This window comes from Mangifera indica, chromosome 8, assembly GCF_011075055.1.
Source record: "Mangifera indica cultivar Alphonso chromosome 8, CATAS_Mindica_2.1, whole genome shotgun sequence".
NCBI classification, from domain to species: Eukaryota; Viridiplantae; Streptophyta; class Magnoliopsida; order Sapindales; family Anacardiaceae; genus Mangifera; species Mangifera indica.
The window spans coordinates 12,083,172-12,104,851 of NC_058144.1; the positions used below are offsets into that span (position 1 = coordinate 12,083,172).

General features: G+C 31.8%; 1 protein-coding gene across 1 annotated transcript; it reads right to left on the reverse strand.

The window, feature by feature from the left end:
- Nucleotides 1-14,859: 14,859 nt before the first annotated feature.
- Nucleotides 14,860-16,924, reverse strand: LOC123224530 (mitochondrial carnitine/acylcarnitine carrier-like protein). Its single transcript, XM_044648236.1, has 2 exons — nucleotides 16,085-16,924; nucleotides 14,860-15,594 (listed from the first exon to the last, which is right to left on the reverse strand). Exons 1-2 carry the CDS (start codon nucleotides 16,474-16,476, stop codon nucleotides 15,093-15,095), a joined length of 894 nt encoding a protein of 297 aa, XP_044504171.1. The 5' UTR covers nucleotides 16,477-16,924; the 3' UTR covers nucleotides 14,860-15,092.
- Nucleotides 16,925-21,680: the final 4,756 nt, after the last annotated feature.

Sequence of the window (21,680 nt, forward strand, 5' to 3'; positions counted from 1 at the left end):
TAGCTCAGCTGTGTGGATTGCTTTGCCTTTGCATGCAGGGCCCTATTTATAGCGTTGGAGAGAGTTGGGAGGGTGACGATATGCTTAGATATGCTCTTACGGATAGTGTGGTGACTAAAGTGGTTCTTTGCCCAATGAGTTTGTAACTAGTGCTAATCAGTGGTTCTTTGTCTTCCAGTCTTCGTATATTCTTCACTTTATTTACAGTTGCTGAGTGTGCATGAAGGATGATGATATGCTTCGGCAAGCTCTTACGGATTGTAGAGGGACTAAAATGAGAAAAACAATGACTTTTGGGTTTCATGTTTTATTAGGAAAGTTTCTCGTGTTATTCTAAACTTTGGTGAGTCATTCGTGTGCTATATATGTTCTTAACTGTATATAACACCTGGTAAAACCTAACCCACAAAAGTCATGGGCAAAGGTGGATCTTATTGAGTTGTTTAGATTGAATTCATGGCTCAACTCAAATAAATTGATTTAGAGTTGGAGCTCTAATTCAAAAGCTTGATTTGAAATCAATGCATTAGTTTATTTAATGATATTGTTGATCTCACTAATGATATTATTATTTTTTCTAAATAATATTGTTCATCACACTGACAAATCTTTAATAGTTTTATACACTAGTTTGAATTGCTCGAATTCATAGAAAACATTATAGTTTCGATTTGAACTTAAATTGGTTATTAATTTGCCTCAAATCAAATCTATCCTAATTATGGTTAATTTTGTGGGCTTCATTCTTAGTTAACAATACCAAAAATTTTAGAAATCTTAAAAATGCTATTAAACATATAAGAATAGAACAATAAAAAGTTAGAAAATAGACTAATAATAAAATAAAAATGGTAGTTGAATTTGTTTGAATGATTGGATTACATAAGCACTTACCAAACACAAATCATTCAAACAAAGAACAACGGACTTTCAAAAAGTTTCATTGAATTCAATTGATTTGTAAATAAAAGAAGTCAAATTAAGTGTTCTTCGTCTGTCTGTGTATCTTTTTAAAATAGGATATTAAATTAATTGCCCAAAATACATATATCAAAAGAAAAATGCCCAAATATGAAGAAAATATGTGAAAATACCCAACATTCAAACAACTTAAGCAAAAATACCCCATTATTTTTGAAATTATCAAAAATACCCTTCATGACTTCTATATAAACCCTCACCCTCATGACTTCTTCATAGAATTCATATATTCAGTTACAATCAATATTCGATATTGTGGGTTTGTTTGAAAGGAAAAAAAAATCCTATTTTTGAGTTTGAGAGAAAAAAATTCGGTTTATGTAATAAGATATTTATATGAATCTTAACCCAAAACTTTATTTATTTGTTAAATCAAATTCATATATTTTATATACTTACACAAAATTGTGCCATAAAATGAAGGTTAAGAAAATATAGAGTATTTTGATATTAGACAATATATAATGGTGTTAAATGAAATGTTAAAAAAATATAGGAGCATTGTGGAACTAAACAATGTATGAGGGTGTTAAAAAAAGTTAGAAAAATATAGGGGCATTTTGATAGTAGACAATCTATGAGGTGTTAAATGAAATATGCCAAAATTTAGAGACCATTTTGATATTAGAAAATATATGAGAGTGTTAAATAAAATTTTCCAGAATAAGTAACAATGTGAGGTTAAATGGAATTTGCCGATATATATGGTGTTCATGGAACTTTTTTTTAATCTTGGGGTTAAATTGATAAGTGGCTAAATTAGGTGTAAACTGATAATGATATTGTGGGGGTATTGTGATATTTTATGCTTTGGGGGTAAATTAATAATAAAATTCGTGTTGAATTAATTATGTAAATCAAGTTGGTAATATTGATACAGTTTAATAGGAATTTTTCTTATAAATGTTTTTTTTATTAATATTTGTCATTGTATGATTGATTATTAAAGTGATGGGTTATATTGTTATTCATTATAAAAGAGAATGACTAAGTGTCCAACTTCAAATTTTTTTATGAACAGTGCTAAGTGTGAAATGCTCAATTCTAACCTCGGTGATGAAAAGTGACTAGACATGATGAATAATGATTAAACGTTGATTTATAATAAGTGTGATAGTGCCAACTAAGCTTTTCACACCTGATAATGGGAAAATTGTCTCATTTTTTTAACCAAAATCATTATTTCATTTAAACAATTAATTAATAGGGAAATTTTAAAAAATAGCCAAAATACCCTCCCATTACGCCAAAATGTCCAAAATCACTATTTTCAAGCGAAAATGTCCAAAATCACTGTTTTAAAAAAAAATGCGTATGACTTTTTTTAAATACCGAAATTACCTATTTTCTCATATTTATATAACTCTCCCACTCACTATAGGGGTTTTAATGGAATTTTAGATAAATATGAGGGGTTTTTAGATATTTTACACTATAAAAGATTTTGATATTTATTTATTTATTTAAAACTTTTTCTAAAATGAGAAAATTACCCCTCCCTTCGTTTATATAACTCTTCTCACTCATTATAGGGTTAAATGTAATTTAATATAAATATAGGAGATTTTTGAATATTTTACATTATAAAGGCATTTTCATATTTATTTATATATTTTATTATTTTTTCTAAAATGTCAAAAATATCTTTCCCCTCATCTATATAAACTCTCTTCACTCATTATTTCCACACACTTCTCATATCACTCAAACATTCACTCTCATTTTCATTTTTTTTCAACATCAATTAGTAGGGATTCGTTCGGACGAAGGAAGTTCGTATTTTTAAATTCGACTCGAAAAAATACTATTTATCAAAAAAAGGTATTTATGTCATTCTTATCCTAAAACTTCATTTTATTTGTTAAGTATAGTTTTTATGTCGTAATATAGGGGTTAAATACAATATTGACAAGTATTAGGGGTTAAATGTAATTTAGGATAAATATGGGGGGTTTTTGGATATTTTACATTGTAAAGGCATTTTCATATTTATTAATATATTTCATTACTTTTTCTAAAATGTCAAAAATACCCTTCCCTTCATCTATATAAACTCTCCTTACTCATTTTATTTCCACACACTTCTCATATCACTCAAACACTCACTCTCACTTTCATTTTTTTTGTTAACATCAATTAGTAGGGATTCGTTCGGACGAAGAAAGTTCGTATTTTTAAATTCGACTCAAAAAAATACTATTCATCAAAAAAAGGTATTTATGCCAATCTTATCCTAAAACTTCATTTTATTTGTTAAATATAGTTTTTATGTCGTAATATGAGGGTTAAATATAATATTTGACAAGTATTGGGGGTTAAATGTAATTTAGGATAAATATGGGAGGTTTTTAGATATTTTACATTGTAAAGACATTTTCATATTTATTAATATATTTCATTACTTTTTCTAAAATGTCAAAAATACCCTTCCCTTCATCTATATAAACCCTCCTCACTCATTTTATTTCTACACATTTCTCATATCACTCAAACACTCACTCTCACTTTCATTTTTTTTGTTAACATCAATTAGTAGGGATTCGTTCGGACGAAGGAAGTTCGTATTTTTAAATTCAACTCGAAAAAATACTATTTATCAAAAAAAGGTATTTATGCCAATCTTATCCAAAAACTTCATTTTATTTGTTAAGTATAGTTTTTATGTCGTAATATGGGGGTTAAATGTAATATTTGACAAGTATTGGGGGTTAAATGTAATTTAGGATAAATATGGGGGGTTTTTGGATATTTTACATTGTAAAGACATTTTCATATTTATTTATATATTTCATTACTTTTTCTAAAATGTCAAAATTACCCTTCCCCTCATCTATATAAACCCTCCTCACTCATTTTATTTCCACACACTTTTCATATCACTCAAACACTCACTCTCACTTTCATTTTTTTTGTTAACATCAATTAGTAGGGATTCGTTCGGACGAAAGAAGTTCGTATTTTTGAATTCGATTCGAAAAATACTATTTATCAAAAAAAGGTATTTATGCCAATCTTACCCTAAAACTTCATTTTATTTGTTAAGTAAAGTTTTTATGTCGTAATTAGGGGGTTAAATGTAATATTTGACAAGTATGGGGGTTAAATATAATTTAGGATAAATATACGGGGTTTTTGGATATTTTACATTGTTATGGAGGTTTTAGATATTTTACAATATATACAGGATTTATATAACATGTTAAAAATATATAAGGATTGCTTTGATACAAGACGACATACAAGGGTGTCAAATGAAATGTTATTAAAATTAGGGCGTATTTTCATATTAAACATTGTAGGCGCATTATAATTAAAATTATAGGTTTTTTCGAGTTTCACCGCTTTAGGATATATCAATGCACATTTTTCTTATTTCTGAAGAATTTTTCGATTGTTGTCATTCTATGGTATTTCAACTTTTAGGATTCATATTTCAGTTTTGTTTTTTTGAATTTCACCGTTTTAGCATATATCAACTCGTATTTTTCAGATTTTTTTAGAATTGTTCGATTATTACCATTCTAGGGTATTTCAATTTTTAGAATTCGAATTTAAGCTCAGTTTTTTTTTTTAATTTATCGTTTTAGGATATATCCACTAGTATTTTTCAGATTTCTGCAGAAATTATTTATTATTGACATTTTAAAGTAATTCAAAGTATAGAATTTGAATATCTATTTCAAAGTATAGATATTATAAAAACGTTTTAAATAGAACGTTACAAACAGATAGATGCATTTTGATATAAGATAACATACGAAAGTGTTATATAAATTGTTAAATAATTATAGGGGGATAAATAACATATTAGAAAAATATGAGGAATTTTTTTTTAATTATTAATAATTGTACGGCTGATTTACATAGTTATTATTGATTTTTTTTATACCTGAATAATTATCTTCAAAAACTTGTCATTGCAGGATTGATATTTAAAATGGAGGGTTATGCATCGGTTCGTTACCAGGGAGAATGGATTCAAGGTCGCAACAACACAATGAAATATGTTGGAGGAGCCAAACAATTGATTAAAATCCCTTATGGAACAACATTCGAGGGATTTATTGAGCTTTTGACGGAGTATTGCAGTATTGATCCAACGAAAAACTACATTCAAGTATCAATGAAGCCAAGAAAAATTGAGCTCGACTGTCCCATCCAGATCCAAAATGATGAAGATGTGTAAGGTTTTCTTGATATGTCCCAGTACTTTTAGGAATGTATTCCTGTTTTTGTTACATGTACCCCAATTGAAAGACAGAAGGAAGAAGATGAAGATGAAGATGAGGATGAAGATGAAAAAGAAAGCAGTTGGGTCAAAAAGGAATACGATTTGGAAAAGTTGATTGATTTCAGTAATGACCCATTATATATTGCAAACTCATGGGCTCATGGAGAAAAAGATATAGTTCCCTATTGGGGTGACTTTGATGGAAATGATATGCCCGACATTCCTTCAGACGATGTAGAGCCTGAGTATATGGCATCAGTAACCGAGGGTATAGATAGTTTACGGCTTGAAGATCCTACTTCAGGTGGTGGAAATTATTCTGGGCCGTTTTTTGACAATGTCCCCACTGATCCATTTAGGTGGCTTCCTGATTTTCCTCCACAACCATCAGCATCATCAAGTGGTTCCAGATCAATCCGAGAGGAGAATGGGGTCAAGATTGGTGATATTTTTCACAGTAAAGTCCAATTGATTGACGTCACGAGACAATTCGCCTTACTAAAAGGATTTCAATTTGGTGTCAAAAAGTCTGACAAGAAACGGTGGGAAATTAAATGCAAGGCTGAAAATTGTAAGTGGTTTATACATGCAACCAAGTCCACTGTTGGTGATGTGTGGGGGATCAACTTTATGAATCCTACCCACACATGTTTAGTTGATCAAATCATGCCACATCACAGACAAGCTGGGGCCCGAGCTTTAGGTCAATTAATGAGATCAAAGTTTGTGATGATTGATCGAATTTATCGACCTAAAGAAATAATTGTAGACATCGCCGACCGATATAAAATTGATATTTCCTACTCACAGGCTTGGCGGACAAGAAATTGGGCTATCAATTCATTGAGGGGTTCACCGGAGGAATCTTTTATGTTGTTACCAGATTATTGCTACAATTTACAACGTACTAATCCGGGCACCATTACTGCTATTGAAACAGATGATGAGCATCGATTTACAAATTTTTTCATGGCGTTAGGATGTTCCGTTCGTGCGTTTAGTCAATATCTTCGCCCCGTTATTTGCATTGACGCTGCTTTCCTTAAAGGTCGATATCTGGGGCATTTATTTATTGCGGTGGCTCTTGATGGTAATAATCAAATATACCCTATTGGTTTAGGTGTCGGCAAAAAAGAAGATCACGACACGTGGTGTTGGTTTCTTATGAGAATTAAAGAATGCATCACTGACCTCTCTGAGCTTGCAATAATCTCCGATCGACATCATGCTATCTACTCGGCAATGGCTGAAGTCTTTCTAGATGTCCACCATGGATGTTGTTGTCATCACCTTCTGTGTAACATGCGGGCAAAGTATAAACGGGACTCAAAGGTATATTGTAAACAAGTTATTAAATTTATAACAGTTTATCATTTTCAAACATTTTGCTTACAATGAGTTTTCATATTTTTTTCCCTCTTACAGGTCGCGGGTGCATATTGGAAAGCCGCTAAATCATACACAGAGTCTGAATTTGGGCAGATGATGCAATCCATTGACTCAATGAACCCCCAAGCTGGAGCTTATCTACGGGATGTCGGCTTTCCCTGTTGGAGCAGAGCGTACTTTCCAGGGCATCGATACAATATCATGACCACAAATATTGCTGAGTCATTTAATGCCTTTGTCAAGCATGCACGGGGCCTACCTATAACCATGCTCTTGGAGTTTATTCGTGGTACAATGCAACGATGGTTTTACGAGAGGAGAACCCATGCAAGTAAGTATCAAATCGATATTAATTAAAAGTTGTCTCATATACTTTTTTCCACTTTGTTAATCATATTACCAAATGTGTTCTTAATATTTTTTTTGAATTACAGGTGAATGTCATAACTTCCTCACCCCTTGGGCGGAAGATAAAATCAGTAATCGTCTTTCAAAGTCTGCAAGTCTGGATGTTCGACCGATTACACCTACTCGGTATCAGGTTGTTGGATTTGGTGGATTCATGGGTATTGTGGACTTTGGTGACATGTCATGCACGTGTAGAAAGTTTCAGCTTTCACGTATTCCGTGCAAGCATGCCATTGCCGTTGCACGACATATGAGACTGACGAATGTGCACGCATGGGTTCATCCATTCTTCCGCACTGATATTTATCGTGCAATATACAGGAACCAATCAATCCTCTTGGAAATCAATGTGATTGGTTACACTCACTGGAAGATAGAGTTATATTGCCCCTCGTCCTCGATAGTCGTCGTCCAGGTCGTCCAGCCAATAGAAATCGACGTCCATCACAAGGAGAAATTGTTACACCGAGGATTTGTAGTCGTTGCCATGAACCAGGGCATACACGAACCCAATGTAAATCCCCAGCACCGGTCCTGAGCTCTGCCCCCCAGCGTTCACATACAAAAGGCAAAGGAACGAGATCTTGACATGCTGCTACTAAATTTTATTTTTTATATGATTCTTCATTGTTGTACTTCAGGTTTATGTAACTGATGTATTTTTATTATGTTTCAAATGTGTAATTGTATTGTCACTTGATGTAATAAATTTAGTGTTACTTTATTTCAGTATTACTTTATTTTCTCTAATTGTTTCAATTGTGTAAATGTTTGAGTAATTATACGTTTTTATTGTTTTTTCATGACAAGATTATTTAAAAAATGAACTCAAATACGATACACATCCATATATAACCACAAATAAAGTATATCATATACATATGAACATACACTAAATATATACATCTAAACATAGGAATAACTATAAATATACATCAGTGAGCTACTCGATACAATGAAAATACAACTGTGTCGCTAATCGTCGACGCATAGAGGTAGACGACTCTCGGGGAAAAACGTAGCTCCGTGCCAACGCCAAACACTCAAAAAATCGCAACATAAAGACGCCACAGTCACCGGAGCCCAACCCCTGCTGAGGGACATCCGACGCTCGATGTAAAGTGAGGGGATCACGTCGTATACCCGAAACATGTCCTCTCAAATAGTCGTAGCTGATCTGGGGTCAATGTAGCAGTAATCCGAGATAATGCGGCACGCTGTGCACGACATATCACCTCTGCCCGAAAGTGTCTGGTCTCGTCGGGGATTCGCAGCTCGCTGTCAACCCGTCTTCTTTTGCGAGAAATATCCTGAGACAATGTAAAAAATTCGTTAGACATGAGTAAAAACAAATATGTAAACAAATGTATACGTGAAAAAAACATAAAAAGATGAAAAATACCAAATAATCAAAAAGAAAATGACAAAACTTAAAAAACAAGATTTAACTGCCTGATAACGGAATTGAAATTTGAATTCTGAAAATTGAAAAACCCTAAAATGGGAACAATCAAAAAATCTTTCGAAAATCTGAAAAATATGAGTCCATATCTCGTAAAACGATGAAATTCAAAAAAACGGAATTGAAATTCGAATTCTAAAAGTTGAAAAACCCTAGAATGGGAACAATCGAAAAATTCTTCGAAAATCTGAAAAATACGAGTCCATATCTCGTAAAACGATAAAATTCGAAAAAACGAAATTAAAATTCGAATTCTAAAAGTTGAAAAACCCTAGAATGGAAACAATCGAAAAATCCTTCGAAAATCTGAAAAATACGAGTCTATATCTCGTAAAACGATAAAATTCGAAAAAACGGAATTAAAATTCAAATTCTAAAAGTTGAAAAACCCTAAAATGGAAACAATCAAAAAATCCTTCGGAAATCTGAAAAATACGAGTCGATATATCTAAAAACAGTGAAATCTGAAAAAATGAAACTGAAATTTGAATTCTAAAAGTTGAAAAACCCTAGAATGGAAACAATCGAAAAATCCTGCAAAAATTTGGGAAATACGAGTCCATATCTCGTAAAACGGTTAAATTCGAAAAAATAGAAATGAAATTCCAATTTTAAAAGTTGAAATAACCTAGAATGACAACAATCAAAAAATCCTTCGGAAATCTGAAAGATAAGAGTCCATATCTCGTAAAATGGTGAAATCCGAAGAAACGGAATTGAAATTCGAATTTTAAAAGTTGAAAAACCCTAGAATGGGAACAATCAAAAAATCCTTCGAAAATCTGAAAGATAAGAGTCCATATCTCGTAAAACGATGAAATCCAAAAAAACAGAATTGAAATTCAAATTCTAAAAGTTGAAAAACCCTAGAATGGGAACAATAAAAAAATCCTTCGGAAATCTAAAAGATAAGAGTCCATATCTCGTAATACGGTGAAATCCGAAAAAACGGAATTGAAATTCCAATTCTAAAAGTTGAAAAACCCTAGAATGGGAACAATCGAAAAATCCTTTAGAAATCTGAAAAATATGAGTCCATATCTCGTAAAACAGTGAAATCCGAAAAAACGGAATTGAAATTCGAATTCTAAAAGTTGAAAAACCCTAGAATGGGAACAATCGAAAAATCCTTCAGAAATCTGAAAAATACAAGTCCATATCTCGTAAAATGATGAAATCTGAAAAAATGGAATTGAAATTCGAATTCTAAAAGTTGAAAAACCCTAGAATGGGAACAATCGAAAAATCCTTCAAAAATCTGAAAAATACGAGTCCATATCTCGTAAAACGATAAAATTCAAAAAAACGGAAGTAAAATTCGAATTCTAAAAGTTGAAAAACCCTAGAATGGGAAAAATCAAAAAATCCTTTGGAAATCTAAAAAATACGAGTCCATATCTCGTAAAACGGTAAAATCCGAAAAAACGGAATTGAAATTCGAATTCTAAAAGTTGAAAAACCCTAGAATGGGAACAATCGAAAAATCCTTCAGAAATCTGAAAAATACGAGTTCATATCTCGTAAAACGATGAAATTCGAAAAAACAGAATTGAAATTCGAATTCTAAAAGTTGAAAAACCGTAGAACAGAAAAAACGGATATAAAATTCGAAAAGTACACAATCAAAAACCCTAGATAAGAAAAATCTCAATTTACCCCCTCATGAAAACTGAAACTCTAAAAGGTCCACTGTGTTCTAAGGAATTTCCCCAGTTTCCCAATATTTTAAAAAAGCTACTTTTCCCCCCCAAAAACAGCCAATCTTGGCTGAACGTGGGAAGCACGATTTTGACGTGGGAAACACTGTTCCCACGTCGGACTGCCGATCTCTTCGGCAGTCATTTTCGGCCAAATTTTGGTCGTTTCAGCCTCCAATTTTCACATAAATCAAATCTACACGTTGTCTAACACAAAACCCCTCAATCAATTCAACAAAAACAACCAAGAATCAAAACATTTTAAGCATTATTCAAACCGTAAACTCTAAAATTTCAAACCGAAAATTCTCAATCAAATCTCAATAATATGAGCAATAATTTGATCCAAACAAGATTAAGGGAGATATACTAACCTTCTTTGCCATTTGTGGGTGCCGGAAATCAAGAAAATCGACGGAAATCAGATCGCCCGTGGGATGAACGTGGTGACGTGAAAATGTTTTGAAATTTGAGAGAAATGCACAGTAAATTCGCTAATATTAACGTGGGAAATAGCAATTTTTTTCTGTGTTATATATATGGACATTTTCGTAATTTCGCAAAACTCACGTTGACGTGATAAATTTCAAAAAAACCCCACGTGGGCTAAGGATTTCCCACGTCATCCCAATTGTTTTAAAAAGCTAAGTTGCCCCCCTAAATTAGGCTGAACGTGGGATTATTGATTTTGACGTGGGAAACACTGTTCACAGTCGGACTGCCGATCTCTTCGGCAGTCATTTCCAGCCAAATTTTAGTCGTTTTAGCCACCGATTTTCACATAAATCGAATCTACACGTTGTATAACACAAAACCCCTCAATTAATTCAACAAAAACAACCAAGAATCAAAACATTTTAAGCATTGTTCAAACCGTAAACCCTAAAATTTCAAACCGAAAATTCTCAATCAAATCTCAGTAATATGAGCAATAACTTGATCCAAACAAGATTACGGGAGATGTGATAACATTATTTTCCATTTTCGGTTGTCGGAAAGCAAGCAAATCGGCGAAAATGACGTTCACCGTGGGATTGCCGTGGGATGCGTTAAAAATTTGAATTTTCTTTGAATTGCACAGTGAAAATTTGCTGTGTTTATATATGGGGGCATTTTCGTCATTTCACAAAACCTGGGCATTTTTGCTTAAACCTGAATTTTTTGGACAATTTCGCTTAGACCCCTTTAATTTTACCTAATTTTTAAAATTTCCCTAATTAATAAATTAGCAAGAAACAATTTTTCATCGTCTAACAACCAATTTTTACCAAAAAATCTTTTGATATATAATTAAAATTTGAATAATTTACCCTAACCCCCAAATTTTCAATCAACAAAAAATCTATCATTTTCCAACAAAACAAGTAATTTCTACATACAAATCATACATAGTATAACTAATAATAAATTTTTATCAACAAATAATTACTTTTCTTGTTAATTTATTTTCTATTTTAGCTGAATATTAGATAAAATTTTTGATAAAAAATGTTTGAAAAGCTAGAGTCCTTAAAGTTAGATATGAGAGTAAAACAAGTTTTAATTTGAACTCTTAATTATGTCTATACAATCTATAGAATATTACTTAACGCTAATGCAATTAAGTTATTTTAATTTATTACTCTTTTATAAATTGTAGAAGGAAGAGAAAATTTTAAAATTAATAAACTTATGAAATTGAAATTCTTTTCAAAGTGCCTTTTTTTTTTCTAAAACTTGTTGAAATATCTTTACAATGTAATAATATTCACTTAAATAAATAAATAAATTATATATACAGATGCACCTTATCAATGACTATCTGTAAAAGAAATATTATTTATGACAAAATATTATTTGTTAGAATTATGCCTACTATTTTCCATTTTTATTTATTTCTAATCATATATGTTTTTTTTATTATATATATATATATATATATATATATATATATATATATATATATATATATATATATATTAATTATGTTTAAAAATATATTGATGAAATTTATTATTAATAATATTTTTTTGTATTATAATTATAAGAATTATTTTTTAAAATTGTTTTGTAATTGAAATCAAGTTTCTCTAGTGTATATATATTAAAGGAAAAGTTAAACGAATATTTCGAATTACCGGATATTTAAAGTTAATTCTTTATTATTTTTAGTTAATTAACAGATTTTAATGATCAACCTGATGAAATCATAATAGATTGAAGGAACTAAAAATTACAAGTGAATTATTATATTCTCATGATGCAAAATATATTTATGTCCAACATTTTTTCTAAGCAGTTATAATTTTAAAAAAAAAATTATTCATGTCACTTCATGTTAGTTTTGTATCAATCTAAACATGTTCTAATTTTAGTTTGAGTTGACTTGAACAAAAAATCCAAACTATATTTTATCAAAATACTTAACTTGATTTTTTTTGTATTGTGTCGTATAAAAAATTATTAATTCTAAAACAATCAAAGATGGTGTTCTTGACTACACTGGATTAGAGGGTGTACGTACCAAATTTTCAATTTCATTGATCATGGATTTTCCTTAGTTTATTTATATATATACTGAAATAGTAATACGACATGAATAAATAATTTGTATAAATTTATTCATATAATCTAATATAGTAATATTTAATTAGGTAATTTTGAAATAAGAAAACAAAAACAATCACATTACCTAATCGTAATTCACAAATTCCCATTTTAGTTTGTACATATAAGTTAATAAAATTTGTTTGTTAGTATAATTTATTCATTATTAAATAACAATTTCCTAAATTCATTGGTTGTAAGATACTAATGAAATAACACAATTGAGTAAATATTGTCTTTGAATTCTTATTCTCACTAATGGATTAATGTCACACCTCTAAAATCCAAAGGTGAATAGTTGCATCGAGTTGGCATGTTGAGCTCGATCATAGGTTTATATGTATTTGGCAAAGATGAAAGCCAAAAAAAAAGATGGGTTGTTGATCTTCATATGAGCGTGCTACAAGGCATGTGTAAGAGTGCAAAGATAGGAGCGCAAGTGCATAATGACAGGTGCGTAGAAAGGGGGTACAACTTATGAGTGAGCATATGATCGAGAACAAACAAGAAAGCTTTGTTTTGTGTAAAACAACTCCGAAAGATTGTTAAAACTTGATGGTGATATCCATAGCTAATGGTGTGACAGACTTGGTCGATACTGATGTAGGCGCATATAAAAATCTGTGCAGAGTTCTTTGCAATAACCAAATAAGGTTTTCTATTTAAGCACATGCTTTGGAGCAAAGCATGACAAGGAGATAGTTCGAGGTCTTATACACAAAAAAGTGGCTAACACAATAGATTCAATCAAAGTGTGTAAACTTGACAGATTTGACATAAGTAGCATGGTTGCATGGGGCGTGACACATGAGAAAAGTTATGATACATGAGCTAACATTTGCAAGGTGGCTGATGAACATAAAATAAGGATCAATGATATCTTCAAATGATAGATTCATCTTAATCAAGCTTAACGATTCAAAGGAACAAATTGGGGAATTTGCCTACAATCAAGTTGAAGCAATTTAAGGGATTGATTTACAAGATTGCTAAAATCATGTTGGAGTGATTATTGAAGCAATTGAAGGGGTTAAATGTTGGTTTCAAATTTAAATTTTGTAACTTATCCATTTGTAATATTGTGTATAAATAGGAGCCATTAGACATATGATTGTATAAGTGAAAGAAGGCAAATATAAAAGATAAGAGAAAAATATATAAGAGGTATCTTAGTGAGTATTGAGGGAAGATAGAGCAACTTGAGTAGATCATACAAGTGAGTGAGTGATTTGTGTGTTCTTTTGTAAAGATTGTGAGTAATCAATGGGTTTTACCTATAAACACACTTGTTTTTCATTTATTTGATGTTTGCTGAGAACACACATGCACTAAAATCATTGTAGCATTATCCTCACACTTGGTTGTGAAACATTGAGCAGAGTTGGAGAAATATTGAGTTAGGCTTATAGAAGTTTGGCTAATTACATGTGCCATTTTTATCCCATTTCTAGATTGAGAAAATAACCCATGACACTTAGCATTGTCAAGGTGGCTTTGTGACATTAAATACAATCATTAAAGGAAAAAAATAAAATAAAATGCATAAGAAGACCATTTAATCAAGGATATCATCTTTTCAATAAAATCATAATTAATAATAATAAATATTAATTTATATATTTACGATATTATTACTATCTGATTTTTATCGTTCTATTCTCTCATCTTTTTCATAGCCATTGATATAACATTCACATTATTCTATATAAAATTGGGTCCGACAATATGAACAGGCTTATCATGTATTAAAAAAAAGAATGCACGTAGAAGTGTGCGTTGATTTGATATCGATTTCTATTGATATCTATGAGAAGACATAAACTGTGTCTTCACTTTGAACTTTGAGAAAAAGTTATGGTTTATCCAAAATGATGCATTTGTTTTAAACATGAGAATCACAGACTGATCAGAAAACAATACAGCCATCTTCTACCATCGGAAATAAGAACAACAGAGACTAACTGCAATTGTTTTTTATCTGTTTCATCAGAAAAAAAAAAAAAAAAAAATCATTGCTCTATTTTATTCAATAAGGTATTTATCCATCAAGCCCAACGCTATCGTGCAAATGAATTTTATATCTTTAACATTAAATTCATTTGCAAGAAACTGTAAAAAGGAGTTAGTTCTGTAAGTTATTTTCAAAAGAATGTTTCTACCAGAACACAAATAAAATTTGAAGAAAACTTGAAGGAGCCTGTTACCATATTGCTAAAGCATTCTTTTAATTGAAGAGGCATCATTCAATGACTAGAAGGTGGCTTTTAAAAGAGCAATATGATAACAGTGCTAATTTTCACCCAAACCATTGGCCGGCAACCTGTGACTGACAATAGAATTACCCCAAACTAGACCTTGTCACCTCATACACCAAGAAGCATGCTGAATTTGCAGGAACACTTCTAGCCATTGCAGGGCCAAAACCCTTGTACAAGCCTTTGACACCTTCTGCTTTTAGGATCTTTCTAAAAGCCACCGTGAAACCAGAGAATTTGGGATTTTTGTAGTCATCCACCTGAATAACGCTCTTTACAACGTCAGTCGGGTAGACAGCTGCCCAGAATGAAGCACCAGCTAAACCTCCTGCAACTATTAAAGAGCCTTTTCCCAACTGAGAAGTGTCCTGGCCTCCAGCCATGTACTGTTTCAGTCCTTCGTAGACGGCAAACACAGTAGCATTTCCAGGAACCTCCCTTGCCATTGTGGGTACCAAGCCCTTGAAAAGACCCCCTACACCACCTTCTGATTTGAGAACATGCCTAGCAACATCCATTGGTCCACCATACTTCACTGCCACAATGGCTGAACCAGAACCTGCTAATGCATTTTGCGCTTGCAATCTGTTCTCATCATGAAATACAAGCAGCTAGCAGGTGTAGTTACCTGTTTTAATGAAAAGATGGCAAACCAAAGACTTAGAAATTAGTGTCCAAAAAAGACTTTAGAATCTGAAAAATTAATCAGGAACGCTATAATAATCTGCGATTTACCAGAGATGAAGCAAATCGTTTGTTTGCTTGTTTTTTACAAAGAGAAAATAAAAAATTGATTCAGATGCTTAATAATGAAATAAAAACAGTAAAGAATAAAAACTATTTTTTAATGTTTTAAAATCCTTTTTCTCATAGATGTCAATAGAAATTGTCCAGAACATGAAATCTCTGAACATTGAAACACGACCACTGAGCCATACACAATCAAAAAAACTGAACCCTTCACAGAGAATAAAAAATATTGAAAGATTAAAAAGGAAACGGAAGCAGTATAAGAGCAACCAATTTTGATGATCAACTCATATTTAATGGAACCCAAAAAACAGATTATACCAACCTGCATTTAATCAACTCAGTGGGGCAAGCAAGAAATGAAACAGCAACTCCAGCTCCAGCTCCAGCAATATTCTGCTGGTAAACTGTAAGGGGTTCACCAGGTTTAGACCTCAGTAATGCCTCCATTTGTCCTCTAACAGTAAAGAGGAGGGCATTGAAAGCTGCCACAGTTGCAAGAGGCACCCCCATACCCTTGCACAATCCCCTTGGACCTTCAGCTTCGATAGTTTGCTTGACAGAATCGATTGCACCAGAATACTTGGGAGGTTGGCCTGGGAGTGGAGTAGGCTGGCTTTGGAGCTTGACCTTTATGGTGTCAAATGGGTGCCCAACTATCAATTGCGCGGCCCCTCCAACAGTCCCAGAAATTAGATCCTTGGCTACATCTGCCATCTGCAAAATTAGCTTGTAAACATGAATTCAAATAATAGAGGTGACTAATTTTAAAGGAAAAGATAATTATGCCCGATTGTTAGAGTTGAAACTGGCTTCAACTAAAAGATTGGGTCTAATTACATATATCCAAAAAGGACCTATGCCAAACTTATCTAATTCTTTATGGAGGAGACATAGAAAGCGGAATATACAAGAGGAAGTAACACAGATTCAAACTCTTATTAAAACTGTTAAGTCCCAAGGAAGCAAAACAAGAACATGTAAAACACAATTATCACGATAGAAAAAGGCTATAATAGGGATGGTAATGAAAAGGGGCGAAAAGGGGATCTCAATTCTCGCCCCTGTACCTGTAGTATAGAGAATATCAATCTCTGTCTTGGTTATAGAGATAACAAAAATTTTTTGTCCCTTCCCTACAAAGAAAAATCTCTTCTCCATCGTAATAAAAAATATTTTCCTCCTACCTTTAAACATAATATAAATATATTAAATAACAAAATTAAATAAAATTAAAATAAACTCACTATTTAAATATGACAAATATTATATATTAACCTTTAACATGCATAATAAAAATCTAAATAAATTTAAAAAACATAAATAATCTAAAACTATAAAGATATATTACTATTTTAATTAAATATATATGAAAAATATAAAAGAATTGTATTTCTTATTTGTAAATTCATATATAAAGGATTAGTATTTATACTAGTATACAATGAGATACAAAAAGAAAAAAATCAAAAAATTAATTTCTTAATTTATGAGATTGATTGATTATTGATTGTTGACTTGATTGGCGAGATTGTTTGATCTTGATTGATGATTGTTTGCTTGATTGATAATTAATGATTGATTGATGATTTTGATTCTTGCTTGATTGATTGATGATTGTTTGTTTGATTCTTGCTTAATTGATGATATATTGGATATCTTCAACACCCTCCTCAAACTCAAGGAGGCAAAATGGATGTCATCTTGAGTTTGATAACTAAATTAGAAAGTCATCTAGGACGATGAGACTTAATAAAAGTATCGGTAAGTTGAACAGTAGAAGAAACTGGATGAAGGCGTAGAATGTTTTGAAGCAAATGTTGTCCAATAAAGTGACAATCTATCTTAATATGTTTTGTACATCTATGAAAAACATTATTATGAGCTATTTGAATAACACTCTGATTGTTACAATAAAGAGGAGTGACAAATGTCTAAGGTACGCCCATATCATGCAATAACCATTGTAACTAAAGAAGTTCAAAGGTGGTGTTAGTAAGAGCTCAATATTATGTCTCGATACTAGATTGAGAAATGTCGGATTGCTTCTTACTGTATCAAAAAACCATAGAATCCCTAAGAAAAAAACAATATCCCATAGTGGAACATTTATCAGTTGGATCACGTGCCTAATCAACATTAGAATAAGCTCGTAATGCCAATGATGATGAGGAGGAGAAATGTAAGCCATGGAATAAAGTGCCCTTGACGTATCATAAGATACGAAGCATTGCAGCATAATGAGTAGAACTAGGAGTTGACATGAATTGGCTGACAAGATGAACAACATATGCAATATCAAGACGAGTTATTGTAAGATAAACTAAACTTCTAACTAACTTACAATAGAGAGTTGGATCTCATAATGGTTTACCATCAGTAGCACACAACTTGACATTTGTTTCTAAAGGTGTATTGATTGTTTTAACATTAGTTAATCCGACTTTAAAAAGAATATCAAAGGCATACTTAGCTTGTGTGAGATAATACCTATCAAAACTTGAAGATACTTCAAGTCCCAAGAAATAACTAAGAGATCCAAGATTTTTCATTTCAAATTGCTGACTTAAGAAAATCTTGAGATTAGAAATTCCTGTAAGATCATTGCAGTAATAATCATATCATTGATATAAAGAAGCAATAAAACAATCACAGAAGTAGAGTTGCAAACAAATAAAGTAGAATCATAAAGACTAGAAAAAAGATTCATTTGTCCAATAGTGTTACTAAATTTTGAAAACCATGCACGTGGAGCTTGTTTTAGTCCATACAAGGCTTTTTGCAACTTGCAAACCTTATTGGGTGGATGATCATACCCTAAGGGAGGCTTCGTGTAAATTTCTTCTGTAAGATCTCCATTAAAAAATGCATTTTTGGCATCCATTTGAGATAGATGCCAATGTTTAGCGATTGTAACTACTAGAAGAGTTCAAATAGAATTGAGCTAAGCAAGCATGCAAATGTCTCCTTATAATCAATGTCGTACTCTTGGGTAAAACCTTTGGCCACCAATAGGGTCTTATATCTTTCAACAGAGCTATTAGAGTGAGCTTTTGATCTTGTAAACCTACTTGAAATCTATAGGGGACTTTCCATTAGACATATCAACAAGCTCCCAAGTCCGAGTCTTAATAAAAGCATCAAGTTCTTCTGTCATAGCTTGCTGCCACAAAGGATTAGAGGAAGCGTTCCAAAAAAATGCAAGGTTCATGTAAAGAGGAGATGGTAGCATAACAATGATAATCACGAAGATAGGAAGGAGGTTGTCTTAACCTGGTAAAATGCAAACAATTAGTGAACTTAGAAGAATGATCTTGTTGTGAGGATTCCATAGACTGCTCAGACTTATCAAAAGGTCATGGAGTAGGATTACTTGAAGTACTTATAATAGAATTTAGAAATAGTTCTAGAGACAAATATGTGAATAAGAGTCTTTGATTGAGTTTTGGTATCAAAGGATGCAATGTTAGAAAACTTTTTATGTTCCCAAAATGTGACTTGTCGTGAGATACGCACACACCTAGAAATTGGATCATAACACATATCTTTTATGTTTAAGATTATATCCTAGAAAACAACATAATCTAGACCAAGGTTCAAGTTTCGTTTTTTCATGAAATTGGAGATGAACAAAACATGCATAACCAAATACACTAAATAGTGTATAATGTGGAAGATTACCAAAAAGACTTTCATAAGGAGTTTGATTACCAAGTATAGATAAAGGCAAACGGTTGATGGTATACACAGTAATGGATGTTGCTTCTCCCCAAAAATGCTCTGGAACAGATGAAGCAATATGAATAACACGAACAGTTTTTAGAATGTCTATGTTTTTGTTCGGCTTGACCATTTTGTTGGGATTTACTCAAACAAGAGTATTGGGGTAGAGTGTCATGATCTTTTAGAAAAGTGAGTAATCGAGTGTCCCTGTATTCCATGGTATTATTGGAGCGAAAAATTGTTATGTTTATAGAAAATTGAGTTTTGATCATATTGGCAAACTCTTTATAAACATCAAATAGGTGAAAATTATAACATAAAAGATAATTCCAAGTAAATCATGAGTAATCATCCATAAGTATAACAAAATATTTTGAACCTCCCATAATTGTAATAGGTGCAGGACCTCACATATTAGATTGTACAAGATCAAAGGGTGAAGAAACAATAGAATCACTTTTATTGAAAGGGAAATTAAGATGTTTACCAAGTTGACAAGACATATACTCAAAATCGTCATGAAGAATAGATCTTAATAATCCTGATGAAGATAATGTTTTGAGATGAGACTTAGACACATGCCTAACTGGAAATGCCAAAGACTCAAAGGTACACTAGATTGGGTAGATTCAACAACATTAGTCTTAGGAACATGAAGTGACATAAGCTCAAACAATCACCCTACTTTACGACCTTTCCTAACAATCTTGCCTGTTTGTGGATCCTACACAGTACAACCATTATTAGAGAAATGTAAATTTAATCCAAGTTCACATAATTGGCTAACAGATAAAAGATTTAAGAGAAGTTTGGGGATAAGGTATGTGTCTAAAACAAAGAGCTGTGTAGTAGAGATAAATCCTATATGGCTAACTTACATTGTAAATCCATCAGCAGTTTGAATATTAGGAATATTATTTGCTAGTGTCTTGAATGAAAATAATGATGAGAAAGGAGTCAAATGATTATAGCAGGCAGAGTTAAGATACTAAGAGATATTACCTGTATTGACAAAAAATGCAGAAGCAGAAATATATGTAGAAGTACTAATACCAACTTAAGTGAGAGCTTGAGTGATAAGTGCCTCAATGTTAGCCTCTTATAGAGTGTGTGTGCCAAAGGTAGGTTGTAGTGCATTATCTTTGGTAATAATAGAGACGGAGTAGGGATGGAAAGTCTTATTTGGATTACGTTGTTGATTCCCTTTTCTTGAATTGAAATTCCTCTAATCCTTGGAATGAAATTCCCCATATGTATGTCCATTACGATGACAATAAGAGTAATATTTTGAGAAATTAAATACAAGATTTGTAGATTGTGAAGGAACAAGAATTGTATTTAAAAGATGGAGTTTTTACGTTTACATGTATGTCTCTTCAAAGATTAATTCTACTATAACTATATCCAGTGTTAGTAAAGGATGACGATGTAATAATGAGGCACAAACTGATTCAAAATCTTTATGAAGAGCAATAAAAAATTGATTTAATCATTGTTTATCATGATATTAGATATGGAGCTCAACATCATCACTATATATCCATTTAGGCTCAAACAAACTTAACTAGTCCCATAAAGTAAACATTTTAGAATGAAAGCCATTAATTGACTCGCTAATTTGTTGTTTCAAATTGTGAAGTTTGACTTGAACTTGGTATGTGTGTGCAAAATCATTGAATGAAAATTGTTGAGTGAGAAAATCTCAAAGATTCTTGGCTCTTTCGAAACGACCAAAGAGAATATTGATAGATGCAACCAAAGTATTTGAAATCCAAGATATAATCTTGAAATTGTTGCAATCCCATTGCTCAAGTCAAGTCTCAAACTCTTCTTGGGATTCGTCATGCTTCTTTTTAGGTTTACCTTTTTCGTTTGTGACAAATCTCTACATCATATGACCTTTAAGAAAGTTACCATGGATTGGGCCCAATGATTTTAGTTGGTGTTATCTAGGATGATGGGAATAGGTTAAGATGCATTAACTTGTACTTGAGACATGATGAAGGAAAAAAAAAAACCTAATGAACTCAATGTCTATTTAATAAGAAGAAATACTCAAACCACAGTGGGTAGCTCTGATACCATGAAAAATATAAAATAATTGTATTTCTTATGTGTAAATTAATATACAAAGAAAAAATACAAAAAAAATAAAAAAATTAATTTATTGATTGTCGAATCATTGTAATTGATTTCTT